At 40.5% G+C, this 19,619-nt stretch overlaps 1 protein-coding gene across 2 annotated transcripts in view; it reads right to left on the minus strand.

Annotated features, from left to right (window-relative positions):
* SPOCK3 (SPARC (osteonectin), cwcv and kazal like domains proteoglycan 3) overlaps positions 1 to 19,619 on the minus strand; it is a 341,328-nt gene that overhangs the window by 148,417 nt on the left and 173,292 nt on the right. For both annotated transcript variants that reach the window (XM_038755097.1, XM_038755096.1), the window contains one exon: positions 738 to 852. In XM_038755097.1, the coding sequence (XP_038611025.1) occupies positions 738 to 852 (115 nt within the window). The remainder of the gene's footprint in view (positions 1 to 737; positions 853 to 19,619) is intronic.

A 19,619-nucleotide genomic window follows, 5' to 3' on the forward strand; every position in this document is an offset into this window, starting at 1 on the left:
GAAAACAGGTATTGAATCCCCATTTTACTGCTGAGGAAACTAAGGCACAAAGAAGTTAAATGACTTCCCAAAGGTCACACAGCTAGCAATTGGCAGGCTGGGATTAGAACTCAGGTCTTCTGACTCCCGGGCCTGTTCTCTTCTCACTAGGACATGCTGTTCCCATAAGCCTTGGATATAAAAATGCCCAGGACAGTATAATAGAACTGTGAGGGGGAAGAGGGAACTTAGGACCCAATCAAACCATCCCAGACTGAATCTAGCCCAAAATTAGCACAATATTTTGTGGCCCAGCTCAACGTAGCTCAAAAGCAAAGTAGATCAGACCAACCAGAACCCAGGTAGGGATCTTCCAGAAGACCATACTTTGGGCACTGAAAGCAGATACCAAAAGACGAACCACCATTTTCAACATAAATCATTTGGTATTTCCTTCTTGTTCTTTTAAACCAGCTATTAAAATATTAAAACATGTATCAATAGGTAGCTCCTCCATCTTAAATCCAATCTCACCCCATATCTGTCTCCATCATATTCTAGACTGAAAATCCCCTTAGTGGAGGTCTATGGAGCCTGAGGAGACTCACCATGGTTGATTCAGTTGTGAATCAGCAATGTGAAAGGCAGACTCCTGAGACTTTTCAACAGAATATGGCATAATAGGTTTCCAACAAAAGTCAAAAATTAAGAAATCTGCACTTACTAAAGTTGAATGGTATTTAACTTCAAAGTTTTACCTGTGTGTTAGTCTCCGGTGACTAATGCAAACTGCAGTCCGATGGTCTTGAGGAACACACACTTTATGGCGACTACATTTCATCTTTAAGCATGGGTCTTTAGCTGGGTTTAAAGCTAAAATAGATGAAAGGGAAAATGCATTAAGAATATATAGCTGTATAATGAAAAGCATTTCAACCATATCAACCACCATTCGATTAAGTAACTCATATATCCTTTTTCTGCATGGTGGTTCTTTTTTTGGCCCACAGAATTTCTTCCTTTCTTTAAAGATGCTTAGTGTTGCTGCTACCACAAACATAAGTCAGATGCAATGACCAGCTGCAGCTCAGCAGACCCACTCTCCTAGCTGATCAAAGCAAAGCATGGAAATCTGAGATCAGATAATAAAACTGGAGCTGAATGAAGTTCTTACTAGGCACTCAGCAATCAAACCAACAGTTTTTCTTCAGGTCGGCCAACAATTCTGGTGGGAGAAAATACAGCGGGCATTAATTGTTTACATTCTACCAGGAATTCACACAGGAAAACCTTAATTCTTCCTTAATTCATAGAGGAATACCTCTTTGGAGAAGGAAGAGAAAATAACAGGCCTAATTAAGGACTCTTTTATCTAAAAGAGGATAGGAGGTGACTTGGGAGTCAGAAGTCGAATTCCAGTTCTGCCACTTATCTGCTGTATGACCTTGGGCAAGTCATTTAACTTCCCTGTGCCTCAGTTCCCTCATCTGCAAAAGAAGAATTCAATACTTGTTCTTCCTCCTATTTAGACTATAAGCCCCATGTTGGACCGAGATTGTGTCCAATTGGACTTACTTAGATCTTCTTGAGTGTTCCAAACACAGCAGCACATTTTTAGCTAAGGCATGCAATTCAGGAGAACTCCTTAACTATTATATATCAGGCAGCATTCTCAAATGTCTTCAGGGCAACCTCATCATCATCAGTTTCTCATACTGAATAACCAGGTTGCCAGATCTGGCAAACAGGAGGAAGAGGAGCCGGGAAAAGAGAGTCAGGTCTTTCTGTGATGAAGAAGGTGGAAGGTTTTTGATTTTTTGGAAACATTCTCTCCATCTTTCAGCCTCTGCGTCCTACCGTGATCTCATTAGTACCTGAGAACAGGGAGATTTTAACAAATCTTCTGCTGAGACACAATGGCACTGGATTCAAAATCTTCCTGCAGTAGAGACAATGGAGCTGATGATGGGAAAGGATACACCTTCTGTCCTTTTCTAATACAGTTTTAAGAAAGTTTCAAATCCTGACCACAGAAAAGGCCCCAGCTCCAAACGCCTTCTAGATACAAGCTCTGATTTTTCAAAAACATTCTCTAATATGTTTTAATGAAGTTTCAGATCCTCTCAGCAAGGATCAATAAAAAATGTGGCTTGTGTAGAGGGCACCCAGTCAGGAAAGGTGTCTCATGGCCGTGATGTAAATTAAACCCTTCAACTGAGTGAAGGAAGACCAAATGGGGTGCCAAGGCCGATGTAATAAATCAAGCAATGGTGTTTTTTGAGAGCTTACTATAGGCAGACCACTGTACAAAGCAACTGGGAGAATACCACAGAATTGGTATCAATTCAAGAACAGTGCTTTGCACGTAGTAAGTGCTTAACAAATGCCTTTAAAAAAATCAATTGTATTTATTGAGCACTTACTCTGTGCGGAGCACTGTACTAATCACTTGAGAGAGTACGATGTAACAATGTAAGAGTTCGTAGACATGTTCCTGTGCACAACAAGTGTACATTATAGAGGGAGACACATTGGTAGACATGTTTCCTGGATCGAATCTGACGTAGTTGAGCCAGTCCGCAACTCTGTCAGGTCTCCTATATGAGCACTTAGAATAGTTGCTTAGTATATAGTCAATGCTTCACAAATACCATAATCATTATTACCTACTGAATCTTAGTATAGTATAGTACTGTCTTATGGTGTTAATTCACCTCCAACCTATAGCAACTCCATGGACACATCTCTTTCAGAATGCCCCACCTCCATCTGCAATTGTTCCGGTAGCGTATCCATAGAGTTTTCCTGGTAAAAATACAGAACTGGTCTACCATATGTGCAGAAAGCTTGAGGCTCTGCCCTCGTCCCTCTCCCACACCACTGCTGCCCAGCACAGGTGAGCTTAGACTTTTTTTTTTTTTAGTAGTTGTTAAGTGCTTACGATGTGCAAAGCACTGTTCTAAGCGCTGGGGAGGTTACAAGGTGATCAGGTTGTCCCATGTGGGGCTTATAGTTTTAACCCCATTTTACAGATGAGGCGACTGAGGCCCAGAGAAGTTAAGTGACTTGCCCAAAGTCACACAGCTGACAGTTGGCGGAGCCGGGATTTGAACCCATGACCTCTGACTCCAAAGCCCGGGCTCTTTCCACTGAGCCATGCTGCTTCTCTAGCAGATTGACTTCCACACACAAGCCACTTCCCAATCTAGGAATGGAATGGCTACATCTCTCCGAGACTCTCCTTCCTGTAGCCGAGACTGGTAGAGTTCTGGAAATTAACCAGGTACAATCCTGAGAGGAGACAGTATCTTAGGGATCACACAATAATACAGTCCACCCCACAGATGGTTACAGGTCTATGTAGGACATAAAAGGAGCAACATATATGTTTCATATTCCCTTCACACTGAGGCCTTTTCTTCTTTAGATGAGACATGTGGAGGCCAGCCTGTTTTGTTCCACATTTCCAATGTTTGCAGGCATTTCCCTGAAATAGATTTGTCATTTCTTTCCCAGTGCAGGGTATTAATTCAGTACATGCAGCAAGCTGTCAGGACATTAATCGTCCTTATTATTAGGACTGTAATTTTCAATTTATCATTGAGAATGGAACTGTCATACCAAGCCACCATTCCTAAGAAACAGGATGTTATGTTCTCTTGTCAATATAAGATTAAACTGCAAGCATTTGGCAGACATGAAAGTGGAAAGCAATATTAAAATAAGCTTAGAAGAGACTACTGTAAAGGTAAATTAACAACGTACCTTCAATGTATTATGTATTGTATTGAATTGTATTATAGGCTTTTTACTTAATCAGTAAAACCTCATTCATTTGGACAACACTTATCCAGAATAAATAATGATTCAGATCAACACTTAACAAACGTAATGGGAAGCAACATGGTCTAATAATAATAATAATAATAATAATAATAACAACAACATTAATGATGACTGTATTTGTTAAGTGCTTACTATGTGCAAAGCACTGGGGAATACAAGGTGATCAGGTTGTCGCACCTGGGGCTCACAATCTTAATACCCATTTTACAGGTGAAGTAACTGAGGCACAGAGAAGTTAAGTGACTTGCCCAAAGTCACACAGCCGATAATTGGTGGAGCTGGGATTAGAACCCATGACCCCTGACTCCCAAGCCTGTGCTCTTTCCCCTGAGCACGCTGCTTCTCTAATGGATATAGCGTGGGCCTGAGATCCCACTTGCCTGCTGTGTGACCTTGGGTAAGTCACTTAACTTCTCTGTGCCTGTTTCCTCAACCATAAATTGGGGATTCAATACCTGTTCTCCTTCCTATTGTGTGAGCCCTATGAGGGACAGGGACTGTATCCAGCCTGTTTAACTTGTATCTATCCCAGCTCTTGGAACAGTGCTTGACACATGGTGCTTGACACATTTAATTAAAATAAGACTTTCCTTCCGGTCCATTCCAATATGTATATATGTCTGTATGTATTTATTACTCTATTTATTTTATTTGTACATATTTATTCCATTTATTTTATTTTGTTAATCTGTTTTGTTTTGTTCTCTATCTCCCCATTCTAGGCTGTGAGCCCACCGTTGGGTATCTCTATATGTTGTCAATTTGTACTTCCCAAGCGCTTAGTACAGTGCTCTGCACACAGCAAGCGCTGAATAAATATGATTGAATGAATGAATGAATGAATGTAGTTTTTGATAACTCAATAAGCCAAGTGCAGATAGGCTCATATTGTGAGAGGAATATTCTCTGATTTCCTAAATACACTCTAATCCAAACCCATAATTAAGACACACTTTTTGGTAACACTGAGTGTCAAGATACAGTCACTGCCCAAAAGCAATGGAACTATGGAAACAAGTCCTGTGTAACATCAAGTTGAACAAGGCACACAGAACAAAACATTTGATGGAAAAAGTATCGGAACACAACTTTGAAAAAACACAACAAAGACTAGAGTATGCATTCAATCATATTTATTGAGTGCTTACTGCGCAGAGCACTGTACTAAGCGCTTGGGAAGAACAAGTTGGCAACATATAGAGACAGCCCCTACCCAACAGTGGGCTCACAGTCTAGAAGGGGGAGACAGACAACAAAACAAAACATATTAACAAACTAAAATATATAGAATAAATATGTACAAATAAAATAAATAGAGTAATAAATACGTACAAACATATATACATATATACAGGTGCTGTGGGGAGGGGAAGGAGGTAAGGTGGGGAGATGAGGAGTGGAGGAGGGGGAGAGGAAGGAGGGGGCTCAGTCTGGAAAGGCCTCCTGGAGGAGGTGAGCTCTCAGTAGAGCATGAAAAATAACATACCACAACTCATTGTATTTGATGCATTGGTTAAAATTGGACTGATATGGACTACAGCACTAAAAATACATCATACTACTGAATCAACACAAGGTGATTGTAATTCATCTTTATTTTTCCAGTAGGATATTATGTAAGGAAATCTACTGTAATTTTCCTTAAGTGGAAAGTCAGTAGTGGAGAATTTGCAAATGTTTCAGTTCCCATTGTGCTAAACAAAGGGTACAATGATTTGAGAAACGAACACGATTATGAAATGGCATCTCACCAGCAACAAACATGGCGAGCAGAGATGACATCTACCAACCTGGTGGCACTGTACTCTTCCAACAGTTCACACAGTGCTTCTCACATAGTAAACGCTCAACGAATACCATCAATTGATCGATACAAGACAGATCAGCATGAGGCATGAGAGGCAATCTCGGATGTGGGAGAATATAGTTTAGGGGGTAAGACACTGAGGATCACACTGAGGTTGTGAGTGTGGCTTAAAAGACCTGCACCTAAACATCACTACATTCTACAGTCTGAACACAAGGATTGCCCCTCAATGCCATGATGTGTTAACTTAAAGGAGCTGCCATGATTTTGGAATCTGCCTCTTGGCTTCCCACTTTTCCCAAACCTCTACTCCAAGAGAGCATTTGCTCTTAAAAAGGTTGCTTTCCAGCCTGATCTGTCCACTGCCAATTTTCTAACAACAGTCCATTGCTACACCACTGTTTAGGAATGTACTTATTTTGTCTCTAAAAGACATTTTCTGTCCATCCTGTTATTCTGAAATACAGTAGCCTAGTAGAAAAAGCACGGGCCTGGGTTTCAGAGGACGTGGGTTCTAATCCCAGCTCTGCCACTTCCTTGCTGTGTGACCTTGGACAAATCATTCAATTTCTCAGTGCCTCCATTTCCTCAACTGTAAAAATGTGGATTAAATACCTCTTCTCCCTCCTACTTAGACTGCGAGCCCCATTTGGAAAAGGGGCTGTGGCCACTATATCCACCCCAACATTTAAGAGCAGTGCTTGATATAGTAAATGCTTAACAAATATAATTACATTAAATTAAATCTGGACCATTTCAGTTAAATATACAGTTATTGCTTGGATTTCTAGTGTTTCTATGTTAAAAGTTTTTTTTATTTGTTTATTGGCTGTTAGCTGCCCGTTTAAGATAGCATTTTTCAGCAGCTTTTTTAATGTACTCGGTTGTTCAGTTCTTTGTTTCAAGTCTGTATGTATTTGTAATAAAAAGAAAACTATCCCAGAGGAAATAAAGTGGTAATCTGAGGGCTCACTGATTGTGCAGTCAATCAGTGAATCAATCAATGGTACTTAACACTCAACACTCAAACTTTAACTTGAATGAGCATGGATGCATTTTGGAGTCCTCATGCCTATCATTTATTTTGAGGGAAAATGTTGCTAAGGAAAATTAGTTACACTTTGGGACCATTGTTTTTAATGTCAAACAGTTTGGTAGATGATTAGCTCTTCGCCTTCTATATAACCATTGGCATATGGCTTGTTGGCAAATGTACTTTGCTTAAACGGGATTTCTGGAATTAGCAGAATAGGCTAAACTCTAGAAAAAGCATGGCTGGGCAAGGAGTGTCCTTGTGGTATGAACAGGAGAGGCTCAAATGAATTTATAGGGCAATAGAGACTTTTCAAAATTATTTACAAAGCTGAATTTGTATATTTTAGAGAGTTAGAAACAACCATCCAAAAGATGACATCTAAAGAACTAAATCTCAGAAAAGTTTTAGCTTTGATTAATCTTTACCATCACAGATCATCTGTGCTTTATTTGGTCGCCATACAGGTGACTAAATGATCCCATAGAGATGGATACCTTGTAATTTCTCTATTTCCCTTATTATGTTATTCCAAAGACTGATAATCAAGGACTCTTCTAACTAAAAATTTCTCCAGCCTGAATTAACACTCATTCTCACTAGTCTTCTGGAGGCCTGCAAAGCAACAAACCAGTACCAACCTCTAAGTGGCCTTAATACATTTGAAGACAGAAATTGCCCTTATATTTCTCTAGGATGCTTGCACAATCTCCATCCATTTGAAATTTGTTTTTTTTTTTAAATACAACTTTCCATTCCTTTATTCATTTTAGTTGATTGCCTCTGGATTCTTTCCAGGTTCTTCACATCCTTATTAAAGGGAAGTGACTAGAGTTAAGAATGGTATTTAAGCACCTACTGGGCACAAAGAAAAATTCGCAGTCTATGAAAGACATAATCTGAATACGCTCTTCCACCTCCATTTTCTTTGCCCTCATTACAAATCATTCCATACTCAAAAAGCTAACTGTACGTTGTCTCTCGGGATTGAGGTGCCACGAGTGGCAGAGGACTGTAAATCCCCCTGTATTCTGTCATCTCTTTGTGGGCAGGGATCATATCTGCCAAACTCTAATGTATTGTACTTTCCCAAGCGCTTAGAACAGTGGTTGGCACATACTAAGCACTCAATAAATATTATTGATTGACGGATCTGTGGGTTGAGAAATAGGCTAAGCTACACCACTACTTCTCCAGGAAATGAGCATTATTCTTGATATCTGAGGAGGCTCTTATTCTGAGAGACACTCAGATTAGGGTGCTGCCCTTTCTTTTATGCTGATAAAGTTCAGATGCCGGTTTGCTAGTATTTTGCCTCTTCTCTGTTTCATATGGAGAAAATATCCAGAAGGAGCAGATGTGGCCCAGAAACTGGGTTTTGCATAGTTAGAGAAGCAACGTGGCTCAGTGGAAAGAGCACAGGCTTTGGAGTCAGAGGTCCTGGCTTCAAATCCACCTCCACCAATTGTCAGCTGTGTGACTTTGGGCAAGTCACTTAACTTCTCGGGGCCTCAGTTACCTCATCTGTAGAATGGGGATTAAGACTGTGAGCCCCCCTTGGGAACTTGTAACCTCCCCAGTGCTTAGAACAGTGCTTTGCACATAGTAAGTGCTTAATAAATGCCATTATTATTATTATTGTTGTTATTATGTGGCAGTCTTTATGTACATTAGCCAGCTACAGGAGAACCCAGACTAGAATCCAGAACTCCTGACTCCCAGAATGGTTATGTTACTGTACTGACAAGACTGCACAGTCCTCTCCCCCTCCCCATCCCCCCCGCCTTACCTCCTTCCCCTCCCCACAGCACCTGTATATATGTATATATGTTTGTACATATTTATTACTCTATTTTATTTGTACATATTTATTCTATTTATTTTATTTTGTTAATATGTTTTGTTTTGTTGTCTGTCTCCCCCTTCTAGACTGTGAGCCCGCTGTTGGGTAGGGGCCGTCTCTATATGTTGCCAACTTGGACTTCCCAAGCTCTTAGTCCAGTGCTCTGCACACATTAAGCAATCAATATATACGATTGAATGAATGAATGAATGAATGAATGAATGAATGAATGAATAAAGAAAATGACTCAGGGAGTTGTTTTGAGAAGGAACGTGGCCTGATGGATTGAGCTCGAGCCTGAGAGTCAGAAGAACCGGGTTTTAGTCCTGGCTCATTCACCTGTCTGCTCTGGGACCTTAGGCAAGGCAATGAACTTCTCTGTGCCTCATTTACCTCATCTGTAAAATGGGGATTAAGACTGTGAACCCCAACTGGAGCAAGGACTATATCCAACCCTATTACTTTCAGCTACTCCAGATCTTAGGACAGTGCCTGCCTGGCACATAGTAAGAGCTTAACAAGTACCATAAAAAAAAGTGTGAGTTGTGATCATTTGTAGGATCTAGCCTTCCGAAAGTCTCCAGAAGGAGAAGCGACTAGCCACACTGCCTGGAAATAATCTCTACGTCTGCATGTGTCCTTCACTGATGCTTCTCTCATTTCCAGCTCCAAATGTGCGATATTAGCTGAAAATTTCTGATGTCACTGTTGTTTTGGTTTCATGTTTTTGGTCTTCTCTGGGTTTTCACGAGGAAGTGGGAAACCCCTTCCTGAACCTTATTGAGCCACAATTGTTAACTAAGCCACTGAGCACAAAAATTGCATGAGAGGGGATGGGGGAGATGCTCAAAGCAGCTGCTCTGAGGTCTCAGAGCTATTCTGTTCTGTGATCACAGACTTTTCCCTTTCTCCTTACCAGATGTCTCACAATGTGTGCTTTTCAGCACAAGAAGTCTGGGTGAGAGTGCGGATGGTTCAGTGGAAACCATCACGAATAAATATGTTTATTACATACTTATATTCATATATATGTGTGCACATAGACACAGAATGAAATGGAGAGTTATTTTTAGTTAGAAGAAGATATCACTACTGCAAAGATAGCAAGCACATATGCAGGCCCTCTCATTCTTTAGGAAAATATTCCTATTTTCCTAAATAGGAAATAGTGTGAGCTGGGAGCTGTGGAAACAGTATGGATCTGAGAGTCGGAGGGCCTGGGTTCTAATCCTGGCTCTGCCACTTGTCTGCTGTGTGACCTGCCACAAGTCACTTAACTTTTCTGTGCCTCAGTTTCTTCAACTGGAAATCGGGGATTCAATCCTTCACACTTAGAGTGTGAGTCCCATGTGTCCAACCTAATTATTTTGTATCTCCCCCAGTGCTTACTACAATGCTTGGCACATTGTAAGCACTATATTAGTAGTAGTACTGCTTAGAACAGTGCTTGGCACATAATAAGTGTTTAACAAATGCCATAATTATTATTAGTAGTATTACTGAATAAATACTTTCTTCATGGAACATCTAAAAAATCTAGACTTTTTGCCAAACTTTCCTTTTATATTGTGGTGTCCATACGATAGTCAACATATAATAGGGCAACAGATAAAGGTACACTACTGTATTTTCATAGACTCATTATAAAAGTGTGCAAATTCATTCATTCATTGTATTTATTGAGCGCTTACTGTGTGCAGAGCACTGTACTAAGCACTTGGGAAGTACAAGTTGGCAACGTATAGAGATGGTCCCTACCCAACAGCGGGCTCACAGTCTAGAAGGGGGAGACAGACAACAAAACAAAACAAAATGTGCAAGAGATTCTCTCAAAAATAATAATAATAATAATGGCATTTATTAAGCACTTACTATGTGCAAAGCACTGTTCTAAGCGCTGGGGAGGTTACAAGGCGATCAGGTTGTCCCACGGGGGGCTCACAGTCTTAATCCCCATTTTACAGATGAGGGAACTGAGGCACAGAGAAGTGAAGTGACTTCCCCAAAGTCACACAGCTGACAAGTGGCAGAGCTGGGATTTGAACCCATGACCTCTGACTCCAAAGACTGGGCTCTTTCCACTGAACCATGCTGCTTCCCTATTCTCAATTGATACACACATTTGATACTCTCAATGACACTGATACCTATGGATAAAGCAATCAACAGCATCTTCAAACAAAAGAACAATGCTACATATTCAAAATTTGATAGTTGTTGATAAATGCAATGTATCTAAGGCTGTTTAATTAATGTTTTGAGAAAGTGGCATTATTTTATCTTTTTACTCCAAATAGCCAGAGTTTCTGAGTTGAACTATGAAGTTCAGCTGAGTCTCACGAGGCAGAGATATTCAGAAGTGCCACTTGTAATTGATTTACCTATGGGACACAAACAAGTAAATCTTGCCAGTATTTTAAGTTCTGATTTTTCTCTTTTTCAAAGGACACTGGAAAGTCCTATTAATTTATTTTATGTCTTTCACTGGCTCTGCCTTCTATTCACATTGATACGTCCTTTTTGTAAACTTTAAAACTATAGGAAGAAGTAGCTTTCTAGGTTTCTGAACTTGACAGATGTTAATATGAACCACCTAAGTGAGCAGCATGGAAACTAGAGCTAATGTTTGATACTTAATTAGAGTTTTGACAGCCAATTTTGTGGTGTTAAATGTGATTAAATATAGTCTTTGGAGTGACTTTCTTACTTTTGAAACGAATAACTTTGGCAGGTTAAAATCTACTCCCTCAAACCCATTCACCAATGAGACAAAATTGCAAATTACATTAATTGATTCATCTTTTAGTGTAATTTTAATTTATGAGCTCACTCTAGGAAAAGCCATTCCTTCCACAAAAATCCAGAATCTTGCAAACTGCCATTCTGCGGAATGTAAATGTGTTGCTTACGGAGCAGAAGAGATTAAAACTCTATTATGGAATCTGAAAAATGCAGATGATATTTCTTGAGTTCTCTTACGATCTATGTGGATGCATTAACATATAGCAGAGAACACTTTCTGTCCTAAGAATTCTCCTGGGAAACCAGATCTCTTTTCAGGTTAGGACGAAAAACACCCAGAAATCCATCTTACAGAACAAGTCAATTTAGAAATTATCTAAAAATGAAAATGCCTGAAAATCTCTAAGAAAATGACAGGCCTTCTATATATGTCTAAACTTCATCATTCATCAAAAACCATGATTCGACCGGATATAAAGTAGAAAGTCTAGTGTGGTATTAAATACAAAAAAGTTTTAAGCCTCGAGAATGTTCTTTAGAGCACACATTTGATAAATCTGACACTGCTCTTAGAATATTATAACAAAATTCTTCTCTCAGGAGATGGATGTGACATTTAATAGAAAATCTGAAATTTCAACAATAAAGGACTGCTTAAGAAAGAGAAAGAGCAAAGAATTTAGGAGGCTCAGGTTCTAGTCCCAACTCTACCATGTGACTGCTGCACACCTTGAGCAAGTCACTTAACTTCTTGGTGCCTCAGTTTCCACATATGAAAAGTGGGGATTTAAATATCTATTGTCCCTCTGTCTTAGACTGTGAACCCTATTTGGGACCAGGACTATGCCTGATCTGATTGTAATTGTATCTATCCCATAACATGGAACAGTCCTTGGAATATAGTAAGCATGTAACAAATACCACTAATACTACTGTCAGGTGAGCTCTTATTGGCTTTTCTTTAAATTCCAGATTTTCTTTCCCAATTAATATCAGTAGTTATTTGAGGTTATTATTATTATTATTATTATTATTTGAGACAATCTTTATTCAAAGTAATCACCTGAGCACTGTATATCACTGTCATTAAATCATGCTTTCTCTGACTGCACTGTCATGTGTGATTAGATTAAATCTCTGAATACTCTAGATAACTAAAACAAGGGTAATCACACATTTTTTCACAGTCATCATCTAATTCTTTCTGTTACTACATTGTGCAACATCCACATCTGCATGCTTATGTAACAGCAGGTGAAACTATAATTGCTATTTACTAGAACACCAAACCTCAGGCTTTGCCCTATTAAATGAATGGCTTATTTTATTAGCAAGATTACAATGTTCATTCATTTATTCATTCATTCAATCGTATTTATTGAGCATTTACTGTGTGCAAAGCACTGTACTAAGCACTTGGGAGAGTACGATATAACAACGGGCACATTCCCTGACCACAACAAGCTCACAGTCTAGAGGGGGAGACTGCAAAATAAATATATAACAGATATATGCTGTGGGGATCGGAGGGAGGTTGAATGAAGGGAACTAGTCAGGGAGACACAGAAGGGAGTGGGAGCAGAAGAGGGAGGAGAGGGGCCTTCAATAAGGCTTTGAAGTGGGGGAGAACAATTATCTGTCTGAGATGAGGAGGAAGGACGTTACAGGCCAAAGATAGGATGTGGGTAAGAGGTTGGCGGCAAGACGGACGAAATCAAGGTACAGTGAGAGGGTTATCATTGGAGGAATGAAGTATGTAGGCTGTATTATAGTAGGAAAATATAGAGATGAGGTCGGGGGGGAGGTAAGGTGATTGAATGCTCTAAAGCCAGTGGTGAAGAGTTTCTGTTTGATGAGGATGGCCAACCACTGGAGTTTCTTGAGGAGTGGGGAAACATGGTCTGAATGTTTCTGAAGGAAAATGATCCGGGCAGCAGAGTGGAATATGGACTGGAGTGGGGAGAGACAGGAGGCAGGAAAGTCAGCAAGGAGGCTGATGCAATAATCAAGGCGGGATAGAATAAATGCCTGCTGTAAGCAGCATGACGTAGTGGATTGAGCATGGGCCTGGGACTCAGAAGGTCATGGGTTCTAATCCCAGCTCCCCCACTTGGCTGGTGCCACTTCACTACACTTCACTACACTTCAGTTACCTCATCTGTAAAATGGGGATTGAGACTATGAGCCCCCACGTGGGACAGGGACTATGTCCAACCTGATTAGTTTGTATCCACACTAGTGCTTAGTACAGTACCTGACACACAGTAGTTGCTTAACAAATACCAACACTATTATCATTATTATTATTATTATTATTATTAATGTGGCAGCAGTTAGGATGGAGAGGAAGGGGCAGATTTGGCGATGTGAAGGTAGAACTGACAGGATTTAGTGATGGCTTGAATATGTAGGTTGAAAGAGAGAGGAGGCAAGAGTAATGCCAAAGTTAATGGCTTGTGAGACAGGAAGAATGGTGGCGCCATCAAAAGTTATGGGAAAGTGAACGGGAGGACATGGTTTGGGTGGGAAGATAAGAAATTCAGTTTTAGCCATATTAGGTTTGAGGCGATCGGAGGACATCCAAGTAGAGATGTTTTGAAGGCAGTATGAAATGTGAGACTGCAGAAAGGGAGAGAGATCATGGCTGGAAATTAAGATTTGGGTGCCGTCAACATAGAAGTGGTAGTTGAAGTCATGAAGGAGTGAATGAGTTTTCCAAGGGAGTGGGAGTACATGGAGCATAGAAGGGTATGCAAAACTGAACCTTGAGGGACAACCACAGTTAGGAGATGGAAGGCAGAGGAGGAGCCAATGAAAAGGACTGAGAATGAGAGGCCAGAGAGATAGGAGGAAAACCAGGAGAGGACAGCGTCAGTGAAGCCAAGGTTGGATAATATTTCCAGGGGAAGGGGTGGTCAACAGTGTCAAAGGCAGCTGAGAGGTCGAGGAGGATTAGGATGGAGTAGAGGCTGTTGGATTTGGCAAGAAGGTGATTATTGGTGACCTTTGAGAGGGTGGTTTCTGTGAGTGAAGAGAACAGAGGCCAGATTTAAGGGGGTCAAGGAAAAAGTTCAAAAACATATTACCTGCTTACAAGAAGCTTAAAATCTAAAGGGGGAGACAGAAATTGAAATATATTAAGACTATGCACATGAGTGTTGTGGGGCTGAGAGTGTGGTGAATAGCAAGTGCTTAAAGAGAAATAAATCTAAGTGTAAGGGTGATGAAGAAGGGAGGGGGAGTAGTGGAAATGAGGACTTAGTCAGGGAAGGCCTCGGAGGAAAATTGATTTTAATAAGGCTTTGGGGGTGGGAAGAGTCCAGGTCTTTCGTACATGAAGGAAGAGGGAGTGCCAGTTCAGAGGGAGGGTGTTGCAAAGGGGATGTCAGTGATAGAGATGACTTCAGAAACATGGTGTTGAAATTTACCCAATTGCTAACTCAGTTGTTTGGAACCTTATGAAAAAAAGAAGTGTGATGCTGACTTCAATTGGAAGGAAATGGACTGTGCTAATACAGCTATTTCACTAACTGTTTAGACAAGTGGTCTTGTATGAAGTTTACTTATCTAAACTTCACTAAATTTATTCAAAGCACAAAATTTCACAACTCAATTTAATATGACTTTACTTTTCAAGGGAGAACAATTATATAAAAAGGATCAATATTGGTTTATATTAGAAATATAAAAATACCCTAAACTGAAGTGTACATCACAGATGACATTAATAGGGGTTTTCCTGGACTAGGAACTGCAGAAATGATTGTTACCTCCTATTCTGGAGCAATTCCCAGACTGGGGAATCCCATTTTATGTCTAAAAGACCAATTTCTTACTGAACATGGTAATTTAGTCAAACTGTTCCATACATAATTGTTTGAGACCTAATTAACTATAAGAAGAGAGAAAAATAACTATCTCTCAGAAAAGGGACTAAAATAAACCCGAACTTTGTCATGGAAAACCAATACTTGAACCACATATCCCTGACTTTTGAAAGACTTCAGGCAGGTAAGTATCATTTGAATAAACATCCATCTGTCTATTTGCATAAATGCATTTTATGACCATCACAGACTAATCCGATTACAAGTGTCGTATTTTTTTAATGGCTAGTTTTCTAGAAATATCATAGCCTAGTGGAAATAGGATGGGCCTTGGAGACAGAGGACTAGGTTCTAATCCTGGCTCCATCACTTGGCTACTGTGTGAACTTAGGCAAGTCACTTAACTTCTCTGTGTTTCAGTTCCCTGATCTACAAAAATGGGGATTCACTCTTAAACTGTGAGTCTCATGTGGCATCTGATGATGAGGATGATGATGGGGAAGCAGCGTGGCTCAGTGGAAAGAGCCCGGGCTTTGGAGTCAGAGGCCATGGGTTCAAATCCTGGCTCCGCCACTTATCAGCTGTGTGACTGTGGACAAGTCACTTAACTTCTCTGGGCCTCAGTTCCCTCATCTGTAAAATGGGGATTAAGACTGTGAGTCCCATGTGGGACAACCTGATCACCTTGTAAACTCCCCAGTGCTTAGAACAGTGCTTTGCACATAGTACGTGCTTAATAAATGTCATTATTATTATTATTATTATCTGATTATCTTGTTTCTACCTCAATGCTTAAGAAACAGACCAGCCTTTATTCCTCTAATGCCAACTAATTCACTCTACCTCAATTTCATTTATTTGATCACCTACACCTTGCCCCCTCCTCCCTCTGGCCTTGAATTCACTGATGCCCATGGCTTTATTAAAATATTTTTGCCTATTGTATTTTCACCTGTTGTACTGTACTCTCCCAAGCATTTAGTATAGACCCTCTTCAGACAATAAGCACCCAATAATACTATAGCTTGACTGATAGATGGCAGTGGGGGTGGGTTCACCTGTCTCCATGTTTTGTTTTATCTGTCTCCCCCTTCTAGACTGTGAGCCCGTTGTTGGGTAAGGACCGTCTCTATATGTTGCCGACTTGTACTTCCCAAGCGCTTAGTACAGTGCTCTGCACACAGTAAGCGCTCAATAAATACGATTGAATGAATGAATGAATGAATGAATTCCCCTTTAATATACGAGACCACTACTCTCCCAACCTTCACTTACTAAAATCACATCTCCTCCAAGTAGCCTAAGCTCTCATTCCCCCAACTCCCTCTCTCCCATCTGTGTCACCTGTGCACTTAGATCTGTACCCTTTAAGCACTTAATAATAATAATAGTAATAATAATGATAATGGTATTTGTTAAGCGCTTACTATGTGCCAAGCACTGTTCTAAGCACTGGGATACATACAAGGTAATCAGGTTGTCCCACGTGTGACCTCTATGAGACAGAGCATACGTCAAATTCCTGGCACTGGGACAAAGTTAATATGACAGAGGGATTTGTTAAGCACTTAACAAATCCTATTATTATATTGACATAGCGCCAAGCACAGTATTGAGTGCTGGGTAGATATAAAATATTCGGGTTGGAGACAGTCCCTGACCCACGTGGTGCTTACAATCCAAAGGAAAAGGATTTAATCCCCATTTTACAGATGAGGAAACTGAGGTACAGAGAAGTTAAATTGCTTGCCCAAGGTCACACAGCAGACAAGTGGCATAGGTGGGATTGGAACCTGCATCCTCTGACTCTCAAGCCCGTGCTCTTGACACTAACCATGCTGCTTCTCACTTGATATTCACCCCACCCATAGCACTGAAATAATAATAATAATAATGATAATAATAATAATAATAATAATAGCATTTATTAAATGCTTACTGTATGCAAAGCACTGTTCTAAGCGCTGGGGAGGTTACAAGGTGATCAGGTTGTCCCACGGGAGGCTCACAGTCTTCATCCCAATTTTACAGATGAGGTCACAGAGGCCCCGAGAAGTGAAATGACTTTCCCAAAGTCACACAGCTGGAAATTGGAAGAGTCAGAATTTGAACCCCTGACCTCGGACTCCAAAGCCAGGGCTCTTTCCACTGACCCACGCTGCTTCTCGTACATATCCACAATTTATTTTAATATCTGCCTCTCCCCCTGGACTGTGACATCCTTGTGGCAAGGGAATATGCCTACCAACTCTATTATATTTTATGCTCTGAATCACTTATTACAGTGTAGGGAAACATGTAAACACTCAATAGATACCACTGCTTGATTAAAATAAGAGACCAATTAAGGAGCATGAGTAATTTAGAGAGAACACCTATTCCAAAGAAATAACAGCATAATATTTTGTTGACACCATTAAATGATGCTTTGTTCTATAATGTGACAGAAAAGGGCCTGCAGTAAAAATTCAGTATAAATCAAGGACCAGACCAAAACACAACCTCCTCACCATTTTAAAATCCGATGTCACAAATTCACTGTCCTACTGAAAACAAAAAGTCCCATTCCACATACTCTTCTGTTGCAAAATGGTAGAAGTGGAAAGCAGAAGAGCTCTGGTCACGTGCAGCGTGGCTCAGTGGAAAAGAGCCCGGGCTTTGGAGTCAGAGGTCATGGGTTCAAATTCCAGCTCCACCAATTGTCAGCTGTGTGACTTTGGGCAAGTCACTTCCCTTCTCTGTGCCCCAGTTACCTCATCTGTAAAATGGGGATGAAGACTGTGAGCCCCCCGAGGGACAACCTGTTCACCTTGTAACCTCCCCAGCGCTTAGAACAGTGCTTTGCACATAGTGAGCGCTTAATAAATGCCATTATTATTATCATTATTATTATTATGTGGCAAGTGGCAGTCTGCAAAATCATCCCAAAGCATTAGAAGCGGGTAGTCAAACTCCTAATTGAAAATTCCATGGATCACGATGGAATAAAGGTGACCGTTCTTCCGCTTTCGCACAGACAAGTCCAATTTTCAGGTGGTCTGTCTCCAACCCAAAACTGTGCTCTTGTGTAAGGGAAGGCGGATGTGAAAGAAGGATAAGGGGGTGGCGAAAAAGGGGTGCCCATTATTCTTGAGTGCCATCAATGTCTACCCAAAGTGAAGATCTCACACATACTGAAGTGGTGTACCCTAGTGCTCTGCACACAGTAAGCGCTCAATAAATATGATGAATGAATAGTAGAAAAAGCATGGCACCGGGAATCAGAAGACCAGTGTTCTAATCCCAGCTCTGTCCCTTATCTGCTGTGTGACCTTGGGCAAATCATTTAACTTCTCTGGGGCTTGGTTTCCTCATCTGTAAAATCCTTATCCCTCTACTTAGATTATGAGCCCCATGTGGGGCTGGCACTGTCTCCAACCCGAATATTTTATATCTACCCCAGCACTTCGTAAAATGCTTAGCGCTATGTCAATATAATAATAGGATTTGTTAAGCGCTTAATGAATCCCACTGTCATATTAACTTTGTCCCAGTGCCAGGAATTTGACGTACGCTCTGTCTCTCAGAGGTCAAAGCCCAAGGCTTCTCTCATGACTTACCCAATCATGTGGAAAACTAGAATAGGGAGAAACCCAAAGCCTTCCCCGTGTTTGCCCAGGATGTGAACAATATTGTGTTAAAACCTGGAGGACAGCCGTTGAAGAGGAGGTCCAGGAGAAATAGGGGCCAATGATTGAGCCCTACTCTGCCAAGCTATTTATAGTCCTAAAGTCTCGTCATCAGAGCCCATCTGGGCCTGTACGTGCGAGAACAGTGGAGAAACAACTAATCGAAGCTGAAAATTCACCACAAAAGAACATTATATTCCGCTAATGAAATAAGATGACTTCTCTGTGATATCTGCAGCATTCAGGCAAAATCAGTGATATTTATTGAGCGCTTAACTGTGGGCTGAGCACTGTGCTTGGGTTAATACAATAGAGTTGATAGACACGGCACCTGACAACAAAGAACTTGAAATCTAGAGAGGGAGGCAGAAAATAAAATAGATTACAGATAAGGGGAATATTTGTCTCCATCTTGATAATACCCGTCTATGTATCTACATCAAAGATGTTATTGTCAAGAAACTGCACCCGGATTGAAGAATTACTGTATTTTCTCTGCAGGCCTGGCAACTAGAGCAAGTAATGACCAACTCTAGGAGAGCAATTACAGGCAGCAGCAGCAGCAACAGAGATAGGAGGCAGCTCAAAGCTACAGACACTAAAATGTTAAATGTACCAGATTTTCCAGCTCATCTGCTTGTAGAAAACATTTTAAAATGAACACACAGTTAATGATTCACACTGCTGCTGGAGATATCAAACTGCTTTGCCTACCTCCAGCCAAATCAGAACATTTTTGGAGTTACAGTTTTTTTATGTGTTATTTTAGTTGTCTTTTTCTCCCCAAAGGTTCATGCCATAACTATCAAGATTAGAGTCTGGGACTGGAATTTATTCATTCAGTCATATTTATTGAGCACTTACTGTGTGCAGG

This window comes from Tachyglossus aculeatus, chromosome 12 (assembly GCF_015852505.1).
Source record: "Tachyglossus aculeatus isolate mTacAcu1 chromosome 12, mTacAcu1.pri, whole genome shotgun sequence".
Lineage (NCBI taxonomy): Eukaryota > Metazoa > Chordata > Mammalia > Monotremata > Tachyglossidae > Tachyglossus > Tachyglossus aculeatus.